At 50.3% G+C, this 17,377-nt stretch overlaps 2 protein-coding genes across 10 annotated transcripts in view; one reads left to right on the top strand and one right to left on the bottom strand.

The window, feature by feature from the left end:
• Positions 1-943: 943 nt before the first annotated feature.
• On the top strand, positions 944-15,984 carry TMEM198 (transmembrane protein 198). Of its 5 annotated transcripts, none has more exons than XM_081839475.1 (5): positions 944-1,055; positions 9,303-9,542; positions 10,500-11,075; positions 11,872-12,062; positions 13,515-15,984. In XM_081839475.1, exons 2-5 carry the CDS (start codon positions 9,380-9,382, stop codon positions 13,659-13,661), a joined length of 1,077 nt encoding a protein of 358 aa, XP_081695601.1. In that variant the 5' UTR covers positions 944-1,055; positions 9,303-9,379; the 3' UTR covers positions 13,662-15,984. The 5 variants fall into 5 exon arrangements, with proteins under 5 accessions (XP_081695601.1, XP_081695600.1, XP_081695599.1 ...); XM_081839474.1 differs by having other exon boundaries at positions 947-1,068; XM_081839473.1 differs by lacking the exon at positions 944-1,055 and adding an exon at positions 1,160-1,664.
• A 217-nt stretch (positions 15,985-16,201) lies between these two features.
• OBSL1 (obscurin like cytoskeletal adaptor 1) overlaps positions 16,202-17,377 on the bottom strand; it is a 68,905-nt gene continuing 67,729 nt past the window's right edge. For all 5 annotated transcript variants that reach the window (XM_081839424.1, XM_081839425.1, XM_081839427.1 and 2 more), the window contains 2 exons: positions 16,925-17,194; positions 16,202-16,418 (listed from right to left, as the gene is read on the bottom strand). In XM_081839424.1, the coding sequence (XP_081695550.1) occupies positions 16,411-16,418; positions 16,925-17,194 (278 nt within the window). In that variant the 3' untranslated portion in view covers positions 16,202-16,410. The remainder of the gene's footprint in view (positions 16,419-16,924; positions 17,195-17,377) is intronic.

The following is a 17,377-nucleotide window of genomic DNA, read 5'->3' as shown; positions in this document are numbered from 1 at the left end:
ACACACACACACACACACACACACATATATATATATATATATATATATATATATATATATATATATATATATATATATATATATATTGTAATAGATATTTGCAGCAGCAACCTGTACTTTGGAACTCTCTGCCTATCAACATTAAGGAAGTGCCATCACTGCTCCTTTGGACACCTGCTGAAAACTTTTGTTTCAGCAGAGCTATCCAGACACATCAATTGGTTATAGCTGTTCTTAAATTCGCTTCAAATGTTTTATTGCGTTTTATTGTTTTCTATGTGTTTTTAACCGTTTTAAAATGTATTCAGTTGTACTGTATTGTTATTACTGAAGTGTTTGCTGCCCTGGGCTCCTTTGGGACGAATTCCAGGATACAAATAACAGAAAGAACAGCCAGAATGCCGGCCCACAGACAAAAGTGGATGGAGCAATGGAAGTGATTCTTACCTTTCTTCAGCAGGGTACATTCCAAAAAAGCAAATGTGAGATGTTTCTACACACCCCGACCCCCATCTTTTCCTCTTCCAAACAACCAAGTGAGTGTAGAACCACACACAAAGAGGCATTATCAGACAGAGTTCAACTACCCATTCAAACCAATAATGCTGGAGGGGGGCACAGAGCAGGGCTGATGAGGGGGCATGGCCTTAGGAGAACATCAGTCCTCAGGCAAGTCAAGGCAGAGACTCCAAGGTGGTGGGGCTGCATTCACCCGAGACTGGGGTGTCTCAGCACATAAAACATTGTTTACATGGTGTGTCTCTGCTAGTAGAAAGCTTTTCCTAGACAAAAAAAACTAAACAAAACAATTCTTTTTTCTAAATGGAGTGTTTTTTTGTTTTTACATTACAGCAGGTCTGGGAAATTCACTGCACTGGAGCGGGGAGCGATGCAAACAATAGTTGCAATCCAGCCAGAGGTAGACCGACGAAGCCGCTGGAGCAATGCAGTTGGGGGCGGGGCAGAAGTGGACAGTCTCACAAGGTGCCATATGGCGAAGGAGCCAGCGTAGGCTGTCCGGCAAGCGGGCTTGCACAGTGGTGGTGCACAACATAGTAAGGATCGCAGGTAGTGCGGAGCGCGGGGGCGGGGAGGAAACCAAAATCGGAGCGCGAGGCGGGGAGCGGGGGAGGGGTAGAGAGATCCACCAAGGCGGCGATTGATGCAGTGCCATGACAATAGGGAAGCGCCAAGGGCCCGCCGACGCAACGCACTGGAAGCGGGGGGGCGGGATGCATGCCTAACAAGTGCTCCTTGAGCGGATAGGATCCCGCGGAGGAGGCTCTGCGGGTGTGCGTGCCTGTGTGACACACGCTCGCCTGTGCGGAGCCCCCGCTACCACCGCCGCGCGCTCCAGGCCCTAAGCGGCGCGGGGGATGAGGAGGGTTGGGGGCGGACGGCGAGGGAGGAGCTGGAAGGGGAACGGAAGGAAGAAGCAGCGGCGGCGGCAGCAGCAGCCTATTTGTTGTGTCCGTGGCGCGCGCCTGGCTGCATCCGCTCCAGGCAGCCTTTCTCGGCCGCCGCGCGCGCGAGGAGCGGCGGAGGAGCGGGGGGGGGCGGCCGAGGGAGAGGACCTGGGCGCTGACGTCACGCGGAGCTGTCCCTCAGCACCGGGCCGAGCCGGGCGGGCTCTGGCGGGCCGGGTTCGAGGCCGGGCCGAGCAGGTAGGGGGGAACCGCCGCGGGGAAGAGGAGAGGGAGAGGGTTGCTGGCTGGGTCTGCTGCTCCTTTGCAGCGCCCCTTACCGGAGGAGGAAGGGAGACGGAAGGAAAGAGGGAGAGAGAGAGAGACGGTCGCCGCCACCGCCGATGGGCTGGGAAAAGGGAAGGAGGACTCGATCGCGGAGCATTAAATGAACGGGATTGTTGGAGAAGGAAAGAAAAAAAGGCGGCGCTGAATGACTGGGAAGCGCACAAAGAGCGAGCTGGGCGCCTCGGCAGCGCTGGGTAAATGCCAGCGAGAGGAAAGCCATGGATGGCTGTGCCTCGCTGTCTCTCCTGCCCGGGGGCAGCAGGCAGTGGGAAGAAGTTGGAGAGGCAGCGGGGTTGAGTTCACGTGGACGCCCGTCACCCGCGCAGCCATGCTAAAGCAGCCCTGAAGGCCGCCGAGCCAGGGGAGAGATGCGCACGAAGCGGGTAGCGGACGGGTGCTATTCCAGACTGTCCCCCACACATACCCAACAGGCTTCGCCCGTCCAGGGCTGCGGTGAGCCACACATCACACTTTGCCAGGCTCAGGGATTATCAGCCTTCCCTCACCCCGCTGGAAGGGTAGTTCCAAAAAGTGTGTCTGCCTAAAGCCCCTACTTCTTCTGGCTTGTGTTGCTTAGATGTGATTCCCCGCAGGGAGAACAATAAAAGCCCAGCCTTCTATTTCTAGTTATTAATTAGCATAAACCTATGTCAACAAAGGCTGAGTTTAAAAGAAACAAAAGCAAAATCCTCGATTGGCTGGATGAAAACAATCCTCCCGCTTCAAAAAGAGAACCATTGTATCCTAAGTCGAGATAGCTATCTGTAGGCATCTCTGGGTCCACCAGCCCAGGATCCCCTGGGGACCCCCTCTTTCCAAACAAAGGGAGTCTGGCGGGCTCCCCAGAAGTCTTTGCAGCTCTGTATCCTAGCAACTCTGCAGCTTCCCTTATGGGATCTGCCAGTCCCAAACAAGAATGAAACCTGGTCCAGCTTGCACTAGTGGCAGGAACAAGCTGATAAGTAGATGGAGCAGGCTGAGTTGTAAATGGATGAACATAGCCAGGTATGTGTCAGGCAGGCAGAGGGGGGAGATGGAATGCAGGCTGGTGGAGCTAATCTACACCAGCCACCATAATGCCAACACAGGAACTACTTCAGAAAAGTTGTGCTTCCTAGAGAGGGGTATGAGTGTGACTAATTTAGAGCTATCACTGCAGCATCACATTTTCCAGTTCTGCTTTCCATTTGAATTGATAGCAGTCAACACAGGGAATGGGTTTTCATCGTACTCAATACTTGCAAAACAAAATAAGGAACCCTTTCCAGAAACACCTGCAAGTCCAAGGTTGGATGGGCAAGCTTTGTGCTTGGGAATAGAAAAGGTCAGCATGTCTTGCTATGGAATGGGATAGAATCTGTCAACCAGATTGCAGTAGAGGGCTGGCACTGCATGGAGCCAGGCAATGTGAAGAGAGGCTATGGTATGGTCATGTGAGATTTGCACAGAACAGGAAAGCATCAGGTTCTTGCAACCTGGCTATGCCCCAGTAAAGTGCATTTCTCCTTTAAACCTGCCCCATGCTTGATATCCTTCAGACACACTAGCTACAGGGACAAAACAGCTATCCTATGCTAGGGCCCTCCAGTCGGCCACTGAGAGGAGCATAGACAGGAAGATCCTGAGCTAGTCCTTCTCTGGAGTCAAAAATTCTTAGGTGCAGCCCACAGGCTCTGGGTAGTGTGTGTTTATATGTGTGTAATGCTTGCAGCTGACTTTTGTACCAAGTGTGGTTGATTTGGGTGCTTTCCAATACTAGTGTTACAAAATCTTTTTTTTAAAAAAAACATTCCTAGAACATAATATAAATACCTTATTGCCACCTCTGTGAAAACTCTGCACAGTGTTTCCTTAGAGCACAACTAGTGCAACTAGGAGTACCTGAAGGACAGGGCCCTGTCCTGCAGATTCTCCTCAAAGTACTGCCACTCCCCTGGGTTACTCCCAGGTTAATAGGATTCTCTCATTAGGAGCTTTTCAGCAAGCTGTCACAGTAATCCCAGTGGCAGGAAGAGGATAAGGTGCCAAGGATTCCCTTCCATATTGCACACAGATCCTATCAGAGTAGGTGTGCCTAACCCTAGCCCAGAAGAAAAGTTCCTGGCATAACATTGTGCCCTGGCACTTTCCCCTAAAATAGGAACAGCTTGGTTATTCATGTTTCTGCATCCTGCAACGAAAGGTGAGGCAGTGTCTTCCTAGTCCTTCCACAACTATCCTTACCCCACTCCTACTAAGTAAGAATCCGCAACATGCTCTCATGCCTTCCTCATAGTGTCTTCTGTTGGTCTAGACCGGTCTTTCTTTCCTAAAACTTCACATGCAGAATCTACATTGTCACAACCTTTTCTTATCATCTCCCTTGCTGAGAGAACCTAGGATTGCAGTATTGGGCACAGCTCCTTTGTGGAGTGGCCTGGTTTCCAGGACAATCCCAGACATACTCCTATCAGGTTTCCAGGAAGTGGTATAAAGAAAGTTCCTCTGCCTCCCTATTCCTCTTCCCTATGAAATAATCAAGATTACATTTGTATGAAAAGGTCTGTCTCCTTGCTCTAGTTGAGGGCAAAAGGGTTGTGTAGGCACACGTGAAGAGAGCCTGTGGGAAAGTGGGCACTCTTGCCCTCAATCACTGTGGAAGAGGATTCATCCAATTCCTGGACTGCAGTTGAGCCAGTTGGCCTGGAACCCATAGCAGGGTCATGATTCTCCTCTAGCTGCCTTGGGGGTGGGGAGCAACACTCAAATATATTAAACACTAAAAAGTATCAAGGTTTGAGTTTCCCTGCTCCCACAGAGGAGAGGAAAGGTCACAGGCTGTGGTACCTGGTGTCAGCCTGGGCAGAACCTTGTTTGTTCAGATACACACTTCTTAACAGGGTTTACAGATTGAGAGCCCCTCCTTACAGAACAGGTATCTGTGTCTGTATCAGAGCTACTTCTGGGCCCATAGCAGGCATTAGCTAGCTGTGAACTGCATTGGCCTTTCTTCCTCCCTAGGCAACAGGACCACGTGGAAAGAGGGAGATTAGAATAACTGGCAGGGATTTGGTGCGGAGTGGGGGGGAGAGAGCTGGAAAGACTGTGCCACAGAGAAAAACAAATTGGAGCTTGCCTAGAGATAAACTGTTAAGGGCTGGATTTTCCACACTTAGGTTTGGAATGATTTTGGCAGATAGTTGCTGGCATGATGCCAAATGTTGCTGTTTGGGAACAAGAGCATGACAGTTTGTTTGTGTCAGCTCCATGGATCTGTGTGATTTTCAGAGATATAAACTAGGTGAGTGATTTCTTTTGATTGAATCTTGTTATGGTAGAAATGTGGAGGATTTTGAGGTTCACCAAGCTTCAATTATGCAAGCTTACATGTTATACAGATATGACTAGTTCAACATCTTGCATATTGCCATACCAACAAAAAGTTAGTTAGAATTGGACTAGACGATTCTCAGGAATCCCTTTCCAGCTCTATAATTCTATGATTCTCCTTTGCATTTAGTAGCAATTTTTTGCTCTGAGACCCACATGGTGGCAATACTTTATTGATTTTAAAGTTGCCATTCCATGTGCACTTACTTGAATTAAATGGGATTTCTAAGTAAACACTCATTAGAGTGGACCAGAATTCCAATCCAGGAGCAAAGTGTTCAACAAGAGATCCTGGCATAAACTATGTACACAGACCAAGCATTTTGCTCCCACTTTCCCCAAACCAGCTTACATGTTCAGTGGCAGCATACCTCTGAACACTCTTTAAAAGATTAGACAAATTCATGGAGGATAAGGCTATCAGTGGGGTATAGCCATAATGGCTATGATCTGCCTCCGCTGTTGGAGGCAGTATGCCTCTGAATATGTCACCAGGGAGCACAAATAGAGAGGGCACTGTTGTACTCAGGTACTGCTTGCAGGCTTCCCTGGGGCATCTGGATGCTGTACTTGATGGGCCTAAGGTCTGATCCAGCAGGACCGCGCTTACATTTTTAAATGCTAGGAATAAACAACAGGAAAGGGCTGTTGCCCTCCAGTTCTGCTTTGGGGCTTCTAAGAGGCATTGGCTGGCCACAGGATGCTGGGATACTGTAGATGGAGCTTTAGTTTAATCCGCCATATGTCTTATGGTCTTACATTTTCAATTATATTTAGAAGCTGTTTTTAATGACATAGACTACAGAAGCTTGTAGGAGGAACTACACTGGCCACAGTTGTGGGTATTACTCCATCCAGGATGCCTGGATTACCTGGCTCAGTTACAATGTTTATCATGGACCATTCCTGATTGTATGGCAGGTGGGTGTATATCAACCCCCCTCCAGATCAGTCAGTTTCCCACTGATGTTACTTGATGGAAAATCCTACATGGCACCTGGTATTCTGAAGATGTTGGGAATGAGCCCAGCACACCTCTAATTTAAATCCCAATGTGTGGCTATTAACTCTGCATTTGTTAAGAGACTGCCTTAATTTTGCCCATTTTACTGCTGTCAGGCAGCCCTCTGTTTTCTGCAGAGACAAGTGGGAAAGCAACTTTCTGATAGTTTTGATTATCACTTCCCTATGAATGATATACAGTACTTACTTTGCATCTCTTGATCCAGCTTGTCTGAATACTGTGTGACATGATTCACTGATGTGCAGATCATGAGGCGATGATCAACCAGATAGTGATGATACAGGGGGAATACATATGGCTGTGTAACAATTTACCTTGCCAGTCATCTGTGATCTTCTACCAGGTGGTGAGGAGGGTCCATTATTCCCATTGCTTCCCTAGATTTCTGTCAGGGAATGGATGTGGGGGGAATTGTCTTCACTGATAGCATAAGAACATAAGAAGAGTCCTGCTGGATCAGGTCAGTGGCCCATCTGGTCTAGCATCCTGTTCTCACAGTGGCTGATCAGATGCCCATGGAAAGTCCACAAACAGGAGTTGGTGCAATAGTACCTTCCCCACTTGCGATTCTCAGTGACTGGGATTCAAAGGCATATTGTCTCCGACACTGGAGACACAACACGAAGCCAGAAGCCACTGGTGTCCTCCATGGATCTGTCTAATAACCTTTTAAAGCCTATGGCAGGACGTTATGGATGACCAGCTTGTCAAATGGTTACATGCCTACCGCAGTAAAGCTTCCATTGGCAAATGATGAACTATGTTCTCCATACAGTGGGCAGCTTTGACTTGAGGTGACAACAGAAATTGAAGTTGCTTTGTCTTTGTGTGTTGAGTTGTGGAGGGGGAAAGTCCAAAGTTCTTAGTGTCAGCCGTTCTTGGTGTAACCCACATACCTAGAAGATTTACTTGCTGACATCAAATATTCTATATGTTGCTGTTGTTGTTGTTTGAATGAAGTAAACCTTAGATCCTCCTAAGAATAAGAACTGGGTTAGCACAGTCCTCCTCAGGCAGTGCTTTTTCTGGATCTGTAGCTCCCAAACTTGATGGCAGGCCTTTCCATGTCACAAGGGTTACCAGCTCCTGTCAAGCCAGGAGCCACTTGGGAGTGGGAAGCAAGTGGCACTAGGATGAGCTGTTCTGTCCTTCTGTGACACAAGTTGTGTCTGTGGTTGCACTAATAGTGTGTGCATGATAGCCCCTTTTTATCTCTGCCAGTTGTAATGTGGGGGTTTCAGGGGATGTTTGAGGGCTATCAAGTGTCTGGGGAGCCAGCAGGGCGGACACATATTTGGAATAAGGGCCATTGGCACACGGCTTTTTGGGGGGGGAGGGGGTTGCAGGTGGGATAAAAACTGAAGAGAATCAAGGGGGGGCGTGAGAGAGAAGTAAAGCCACATTCCAAGAGCAGGCGGGGCTTCGTGAGGAAAAAGCCGAGTTGCTGAAACAAAGCGAAAAAGATATAGCCGAGGAGAAGGCCGGCGTTTGGTAATTTCTCAGCATCCAATGGGAAAATGACTTGTTTTCCTTAGCAACAGAGAGTGCACCAATCCGTAGGCGGCATGCTTTCAGTACTAGCGGCCATTGGTGCTGGCGTCAGCGGGGAGGGGGGAATGGCAGACAGACAGACATGCAGACAGACTGAGGCGGCGGGGAGGGGGACGCGCGCACGTTGGGATGAGATTTCCCAGGCTCTTGACCTGCTTGTGGGCTACATGTCTCCAGCCACGCTTTCTTAAAGTCTCCTCACCCATCCCCATGCCACTGAGCCCCTACCCTGCAAACACAGCTCTTCTGTGCTAGGGTGTGAAAGGGGACATTAGTAGTAGTAGTAGTAGTAGTAGTAATAATAATAATAATAATAATAATAATAATAATAATAATAATTTATTTATACCCCACCCATCTGGCTGAGTTTCCACAGCCACTCTGGGCGGCTCCCAATCGAGTGTTAAAAACAATACAGCATTAAATATTAAAAACTTCCCTAAACATTAGCTACAATATTTCCAAAAACCTCACCTGTCTGGAAGTGGGTTCAGAAACACCCCACCTCCAACCCCAGTTGCATCATTAGAGTGTCCTGTCCTTTCTTACTTGGGGGCTGCTGGAGTGGGGAGGGCTTGGTTCGTGCTGGACGGATCTGAGCATGTGTGAGCAAGGGAGAAGTAACACAAAAGGCTTTTCTCTGTTGTGCCTTCCAGCCTGCAATCCACCAGAAATGAGGAAATGGGGAGGGGTTGGGGTGCGGACACTGCTCTAGCTTACAACAGCACTCAGGGACTCTCTAATCCAAGGCTGAACATCAGAGGTAAAGAAGAAGGAAGATGCTTCAGCCGACTAACCAGTCCTCCTTTGTCTTCAGAGCTGCTCTCAGCCAGCCAGCCAGCCATCCTGCACACAGGGTTAATGAAACTCAAATCTCTGGCAGATGCTTTCCCGAACTGCTACATCTCCCTCTTTGGTGACTCATTCTCCTACCCCACAGGTTCTTTGAGGAAGAAGGTGGGGTGGGGTGGGGGTGAGTGTTGGAAGTGGGGGAGCATGTACGTTCCTAAAAGTATCATCTGTTCTTTGCTCGGTTGCCGTGGAGACCATATGGTGGCGATTCTCTTTATAGCCACATTCCCTACCCCCCCGCCGCCCGCTTTTCCATTTTGGAAAGTTGTTGTTGTCCCATCCCTTGCTCAGCGCCCTCCTCTTCCTCTCAGCATTGCTCTGATTCCATTCCGACATGGAATATGCTGCTAAGCTCCCTGGCAGGCTGAGGCTGGGGTGACTCAGTGAGATTGGTACTCCTGGGACAGAGGTGGAGAAAGATCAACGGGAATCCTAGAGGCCCAGCTAGGATGCTTGGCCTGCTCTGCCCCTTGCATAATATATTGCCAACACTCAAACCATCTTTTTGCCTGCCAGGAATGACTAGTTGGACTTGGCTTGGGGCCCAGGGAGTTAGTGGGTGTTCCCATCTCTAATCTCGTCACTTTTTTTAAAACCCTCATTGCAGCCTCCAGAAAAGTGGGAGTTGTTTCTTAATGAGTGGAACAGCCCTGCAGAGTGCAGAATACATTATGCCTTCAGGTCTCACCTTTTTTGTCCCATCCACCCTCAATCTCTCTCTCTCTCTCTCTCTCTCTCTCTCTCTCTCTCCACAGATGGAAGCAATGCCATGAGACAGGTGACGGGGAGGGAGTGGGGAGCCTGACATTGCCCCAGGAGACCCTAAAGAGCCATGACGTCAACAGTACAGACCCTGCGTTTCCCGCTGCTGCCACACGTGCCAAACCAAGACCGGACATACAGCTGTGAGGAGGAGATTGAGCGGCGCTACCAAGTGGTACCCTCGGTGGTCTGCGCCATGTGCTGCCTCTTTGGGATCATCTACTGCTTCTTTGGTGAGAAAGGGTTTGGGTGGGTCTGTGTGCTGTCCTAGGTGCCTGGAGGACAGTTTGAGCTGAGGCATGGGGGCAAAGGAGATGAATGAACTCAGTGCCCTTATGAGGCCCAGGGAGCCCATTCCACTCAAAGCCAACCCTGTGTCACAGTATGTCTGCAACAGGCATGAAGTGGGACTCACGCTTGAGCTTGCACTCAAAACTATGGGGGCATTTTTGAATATGCATGTTTAGGATGAGGCTGCTAGGGAGATGGAAAAGGCAGGTTCCCAGTTTTTGTAGCTTACTGCTAGCTTGCTCTATTAGCCCTCCCCATTCAATACCTAATGCACTAAACAAGGGAGGGGGTTGATTTGTATTTTAATCATTATAATTTTGATATGCAATATGCTAACAGTTTGATATGGAAAAAAAAAAAAAAACCTAATGTAATTCCAAGCCGTTCCAACAGCAGAGAGCTGTGTTAATGCTTTTGATTCTACAGAAGACACCCAAGTGGGTGCTTTAGCCTGTATGGGTCCTTGCCAGTCCATGTGACTTACAGGAACTAGCATTTGTTTTCCAGAATGCATAACGGGGCTCCTTTGCTGACCGCATCAGCGTCCCAGGAGAAAAAGCTAGCACTGGCTTTCCCTGAGACACTGCTGTGCATCCACTTATGCATTACACAGATCAGTTGGTGAATGCTCATGTAAGGCAGCATGCTCTTTGAAGCCCTGGATATTAGGACTCCCCAGCCTTTGTGATATAAGCACAGAATATCTTCCTCTGTGTGTAAGTGTAGGACATTGCGTAGGTATTCTGCATGAGCCTCCTAAGTCAGAGGCCAGGACTTTCAGTGCAGGTGGCTCAAAGGAATGTGGATAGCCTGCCCTGCTCAACCCAACAGATGGGCGACCCGTCCTGTGTTCCTGACTGCAGCAACAGCCGCTAGCATCCATTTCTTCCTTTCCTCAGGGTACCGATGCTTCAAGGCGGTGATGTTCCTGACAGGACTGATGTTTGGCTCCGTGATCATCTTCATGTTGTGCTACAAAGAGCGGGTGCTGGACACCCAGCTGAGCGTCGAGGCCTCCGTGGGCATCGGGCTGGGCATCGGGGTACTCTGCGGGCTGGTGACCATGCTTGTGCGCAGCGTTGGGCTCTTCATGGTCGGGCTGCTGCTGGGGCTGCTGCTGGCGGTGGCTACACTGGTGGTGATGGAGCAGTTCTACCACCCGCCTACCGTCTGGATCCCCATCGGTTTGCTGCTCGGCGTGGGCATGCTGTGTGCGGTGCTCACCTTGCAGTGGCAGCGCCTCTTCACCACGCTCTCCACCGCTGTCTTTGGCAGTGCCGTCATGACCGCCACTGCCGACTACTTTGTTGAGCTCTTCCTGCTGCTGCAGTACGTCTACGAGCGCGTCAAGGTAGCTCCCGCCCGGCCCATCTGCTGGTACAGCTGGGTCATCTTGGGCACTTGGCCAGTCTTGGCATTGTTGGGCGTCCTGGTGCAGTGGAAAGTCACGGCAGAGGGATATTCCCACACGGAAGGTGAGTGCGGTGCAGCAGGGTGGGTAGGAAGGGGGGTGGACATTGGCATAAAATTTGAACTGTCATCTTCACTTGCCTGTGGTTCTTATTGCCAGAAGGAAAACATTAGTGATTTCAGCCAGGAAGACAGGCTGTGTCCCAGCTGTGGTTATAAACTGGGAGCCATCTTGAAGTTCCCTTTTCCACAAATTTGGCTGAGGGAGAGGGGAGAAGACACACAAGTCTGCCCCCTAACAATTAAATTGAGGATTATTTTTTATCTGTTGTTAAGAATTTAGCAGAAATTAACCAATTAATGCTTTGAACCCTTATTCTGAGTTACAGAGGGTACATTCCAGAGGGTACACCTTTTCTCTGAGGGCTAAACTACTACATATTGCATCCAAACAGTAGTTGCAACAAGCCTGTTAGCAGGTGATGCCTTGTATGAAAAGCATGAATCATGCTCAGCCACCTTGAGATTCCTGCTGTAGTGAAAGGAGGCTAGCTCCCTTAGGTAGCAAATGCTGCTATGTGTTGGCACCTCATTTATCTCAGTGGCAGCTTCCTGGAATAAAAATGGTTTGGAACTTTGCACCTTGAGGCTACAGGTGCATTCCCCAGTCACCACACCTAATACTTCATGTTGGCTCTGCCAATTATGAATTTACCTGGTTATGGGAGGTGGTATCCCAACTCTGCTTTTGGCTTTCACTTCATCCCACAGCAAAGCATTCCAGTAGTGGCATCTGCTTGGTACCTTGGGCCACCCCTTCTGACCACACCCCCTTCTCTTCTCTCTCCTGCCCCCCCCCAGTAATTATCAGTCGGCAGCAGCGCCGTGTTCAGCTGATGCGGATCAAGCAACGAGAAGAGCGCAAGGAGAAGAAGAAGAAGAGGCGGCCACACCCCCATCCCCACGTGCAACACAAGGCCCACCCACCGGAGCCTGCCTACCGTCGCAAGCCTAATCCTGTGCGCCGATTTGATGGGGATGTTCTCTCCCCAGTGAGTCAATGCCAGTGCCCTCCTGCACAGGGCTAGGGTGGTGGGACTGTATGTCTTACACTGCAAAGAATCCAGCTCCCTAGGGGTAAAGACTGATGGGAGTCAACTTGCTCCCAGTTCTATTCCTCCAGGCTTTCCTGCTGTTTCCTTTGCTTTTGGATCATCAGTGACACACTTCCGCCTTAAGAGCCAGCCCTGTCAGTCATGCTTCCCACATTCAGAAACCCATCTGTATAGGACAGAAGTGTCTCTGGCTTCTGCACCCTTTGCTTCCCACACTCCATTCATACAGACTATCTGTATGGAATTCCCATAGAGAGAGGAGCAGGTAAACAGTTCGGTGGGACTCCCAGCACTGTTGGCCACTCCCACCCCCATTGATGCCTCTATATGCAGGAAGCCCACTGCGAGACAAGAACACCATGGCATAACATATATAGAGGGAAGATGGGTAGAGAAACTTTGTCCAAGTTCTGCTTTTTGCTCTACATTTGGCAGTTTCAGTTAGGAACCAAAAGCAGAGCTCTGTGTCTCTTAACATTTTCTTCATGTGTCTCTGGAAGTTCTGGAGGATTCTCTGCCTTGTACAAATAGTGTTGTCTGGTGGTCCTTGGGGAGCTTTGCTAATTGATGTGGGGGAAAGGCAGTGATTTTCTCATGACATAGCAGAAGAACAGGGTGATCTTTAAATGAAAGTGAACATGCATAACTATGCCAGCCAATGCATACATCCAGTAAGTCTCTCATCAATTCATTCCCAAAGTCTTCCCAAGTACAAATAGCCTGGGACAAGCTGTGCTCTGTTGTGGCACCCTCCCTGTACTAGGGTGTTGAGCTTCATAGAAAACTAAGGTATTGTGATCTGTTCAAAATTGCAAGGTAACAGGGCTCTGACAGTGCCCCAGTATGGTCAATATGGAACGTGTGAATGGCAGACACACATTCTTAAACTTTTATGGACAGGCACCATAGAATATTGAATGGCTGTCTGTGGCTTCTGGACATATGCAGATTATCTGTCTAATAATGCACATCTGCAGTTCACACTTTTACTGTTCACACCTCACTGCAGCCCTTAGTTTTCCTGGTCACAGCACAGAGAGGCAAACCTCAGCCTCCCTACCAGTCATTTCCAGCAGGACCAGAAGCTCCTCCTACCCCTACCCCAGGAAGCACTATGAGCCCTTTCCAGTAGATGTGGGAGAAAATAAATCCTATTACATCTCAAGGCATTGTGTGGAAGAACAGCTGGTTCTTGGTTACTTGCAAGGAGAGGGTGATATGGCAGCCATTAGGAAGGGCCTTGTCCCAGGAATTGAGGTGGGAAGAGGCTGGACCTGCCCAAAGCACTCAGGAGCAAGTCACAGGCAAGTCCTTCCACACAGGGAAGTTTCAATCACAGATGGGGGATGGAGGCAGCACCCTCATCTTCTGCTTTCCTCCTCCTTGTAGAGTTACATACAGAGCTTCCGGGAGCGGCAGACGGGATCCTCTCTCAACAGCCTCCTGGCCAACGCTCATGCCACCATTGACATTGACTATGACTGTGGCTCCACCGTGCCCCTGACAACGGGCTCTGGCCCTGCAATGCGGGTATAGTGCAGCACCTCCCGCCAGGTCACAAGGACGCTGCCCTCGCACGGTCACGCAGGTCAGGCTGTGTGGGCTTAGCCTAGCGCCTATGTTCCCGTGAGGACTTGCAGATACTCTTTGCTGGCATTCGTAGACCTGGCCTGGACATGCAGTTGTAGCCCAGTTTCTCTCACACTGCAAGGATATGCGGAATTCTCCCCAGTGCAACTCTGGCTCCAGCTAAGCTGCCCTGCAACAAGGGGCAAGGAAAGCGTACATGAGCAGGTGCTTGGGGCAAAGGGCTGAAGAGAGACCTGGTTGCTAACCCACCCGAGCCAGGACTGCGGAATGCAGTGAAGGGTGAAAAGGAAAGAGCCAATCGCCTGCATGAAAATGACAAGGAACTGTCAACATTCCCCACCCACCACTGTTGGAGTGACTCATAGATGGAGGGGCCAACGGGGTGTTCCTGTGCTGTTGTCTTGCCACACGATGGACCCACTCCTTGTCCTGGAGCTTTGTCTTTGCCTGAACTGACCCCCGCAAGGACTTTTTCAGGGCACAAGTGGTAGGATTTGACTCAGTTCACTCTAGTCTGGCTGGGGCAGCCAGCTCAGGGAAATGGGGTCCTCTGGGCCCCGGGCCCCTTGCCCATACCAGTGCCTGGCATACTGCTTGAATGGGCAACTCAAGGAGGGAAGGGAGGAGGGAGGGGTGGGCATCTGGGCCACCTGGGCTGGGCTGTCTAACTGTTGAAGTGTGCAAGTGTGAGTGTGTGAGCGTGTGTGAGGTGGAGCTGGAGCAAGTATGGGGCATTCGGCTGGTATCCAGGCAATGAGCCTTTTCGATACCCCCCTTCTACTTCCCCTTCCCCCTGTTCCTCATTTTGGTTTGAGGATCAGGGTAGTCAGGGGACTGGGACTGGGGGGGAACATCCATGTACATATTCTTGTTGCAGTTATTTGTATTAATTTATTATTGACAAAGAGTTGGGCCTGAAGAGCTCTGCTGGACCCGGGGTTGGGGGGACAGGGTCCTGCAGTCTTCGTATCTTTCCCTTCAGGCCCATGCCGGGGGATGGGTGTCACCCTTTTTTACCCTCCCTAGCCTCAAAGAGCTGGGGTGGGAGTGTCCCCCTGCACCGGACCCTGTCAAAGTGTGGTGGCCCCCACATTTGGAGCTTGTCTCCTTGTTATCTATCATGTGGGAGGTGGGGGCTGTGAGTCTCTTAGTGTCTCCTCTTTAAGGGGACAGGAGCAGGAAAGATTCACCACCTGTTTCAGGATGGGGACAAGGGAGGGTCCAACACAGCTCAGAAAAGCCTCTCCTTCATGGAGAAACTGCATGTTTCTGTCACCAATCGCCACTGTTGTCACCACAGAAACCTTGCACTCTCGTTTTTCTTTGTTTTGTCCTCTCTTTCTCTTTGTATATGTGCCAAACGCTGCCGGGCTGCGGCTGCGCAAGTAAAAAAAAAAAAAAAGCCTTTCAGAGCAGCCTCTCCATGAATGAAATGGGCCACAAGCGTTGGACTACGGCACAAACACTACCACACATGCATGAGCTTGGATCTTGGACATGGGCATGAGGCAAGCCTGGACTGGGCACAGAAGGAGAATGAGGGTGAGGAATGGGGTCCACAACTTGAGGCAGCATGTGCAGCAGACCTTTAACCAGAAGAGATCCTGAGCCACCACTTCTTTCTGCATGGCAGTAGCATGGCAAACAATGGGTCTGTGCACATGGTGGTGGTCGGGGGGCATGAGCAGAACCTTGTTTGGAGGAAAGAGACCAGAGGAACATAGAGACCCCACTTGCAGAAAATTGGTCCATCTAGCTCAGTACTGTCTGCACCAATTAGCAGCAGCTCTCCAGAGTTTCAGGCAGGAAGTTCTCCCAATCCTACTTGTGGATGCTAAAGCTTGAACCTGATCCCATCTGCACATAGACCCTAGGCCCTTTCCCTGTGCTGTGTTGGCTGATGAGAGTTGTCGTCCAAAACATGGACAGCATTCTGTTGGGGAAGGCTGCTCCAGAGCAGGGAGGCAAACGTTAAACCATAGTTTTAGTTAAACCCCAGACAATCTCTTCTTTGCAGCCCCCATCTGTGGGCTCTCTTCACAGCCCATGGCCCTTCCTTCCTCTTCTCGGACTTCAGGTTTTCCCAGAGGGGTGGGGCTTAGAAATACATATGCACACACCTATCTATGCTGCCCAGTGTATGCGCCCTGGCATGGGGCTCTTCCCACCTCTTTTGTGAAGCCGGGTGTTGCCTCAGCCTCTCTTCTGCAATGGGGCATTGAGAGAAGGAGGAAACAGCAGTCGCCTGTCACAGCAGCACACCCACCTACTCGCCTGTGTTTTCTAGATACTGCAGGGGAGCTGTCCCTGCAGTTTAAAAAGCCTTACACTGGAGCGTGCTGAAGGGTGTGCTCAGGCACAGGTGGCACAGCTCCAGCGCCTCACCATCCTTCTGCTTGTCTAGGCAACTGATGAGACATCCCGCCCAGAAGAGCCATCTCACCTACCGAAGAGCACCAGCATAACAACAATAATAAACAAACCAGGAATCATGAGCATTTAATAAAAGCAGATCTTGCTTCCCTTGTCATGCAGAAGAGGGAGATAGGAAGAGGAATTCTCTCTCTTTGTGTGTGTGTGTTCATTCTTCAGGCTGTCCATGCAAGTGTCAAACATGCTGTCTCCACCTTCTCCTGGTAGCCCCAGGGCTTTCCATGCTCACCCATGCTCTTTTGCTCACAGGGTCTCCCTGATGCTAGCGCTCTGTGGAGAGAATAAGGCATTAGAGAGAAATGCTATCAAGGCAGAGGCACCGTTCAACCACCTCTCCTTTCCTCAGTGATACTGCTTAGACCAGGGTTAGGGGACCTGTGGCCCTCCAGGTGCTCAGTCCCAGCCAACGGGGCCAGTGATGCGGGCTGATGGGAGTCCCAACAGCAACTGTGGGGTACCACATTGGCTACCCATGGCGTACACAGTCTCTTGTTGAACCCAAGCAAACAGCCCAGCTTCCCCTTCTTCATTTTGTCACCCAGCACCAATGTGTCATCTCACTGTCTTCTTGTGACCCGGGTAGGTCACAGCAGCGCCCAAGACTATGCAGAAGGACTGGTCTTTTTCTCCCATGGTTCTTTCTACAGGACAAGGGTTCACCATTCCGCCATTTTAGGATAGAAAACAGCTTGCATTTTTATGTCCTGGAACACACAAACACACATACCCTCTTCAATTTCTTCCCTGCTACCAACCCGCTCTGCTGCCAGTCATACCTCGGACTGTGAGGTGGGCTTTAGAACGGGCATTGCCAATAGTAACTTTCACCATCCCACTCATGCCAGGGGTTGTCTGGCAGAGCCTCAGCCTGTGGATATGCCCCATGCTCTCCATGCGCACTTGTGAGCTGGGCTGTAAGTCTTCTCCATTGAGACTCCACTGCGGGCTGCATGCCGGGGGAGCAGAGATTTCACACTCAAACCGAGCCTCTGCGGGAGCCACCACATCTACGTTCCGCAATGCTCGCACCACCTGGATCCCTTCAGCTGCAGGGGCAGAGAACAGAATGAGTTTTCCATGTGACACAGCAGCCTGCCTGTCCCCCTACAGTGGCTCTGCCTGCTCTTCATCATTATCCCCTCTACCCTGGCTGGCAGACAACTTCATGCCAAATCCATAGCATTGTTTGCCAACTCCCCTCTGGGCCCACCCATCTCCACCCCTCTGTA

The sequence above is a fragment of the Podarcis erhardii genome, assembly GCF_964252035.2.
Source record: "Podarcis erhardii genome assembly, chromosome: 1".
Classification (NCBI taxonomy): Eukaryota; Metazoa; Chordata; class Lepidosauria; order Squamata; family Lacertidae; genus Podarcis; species Podarcis erhardii.
This window is presented reverse-complemented; position numbering and strand designations above follow the sequence as displayed.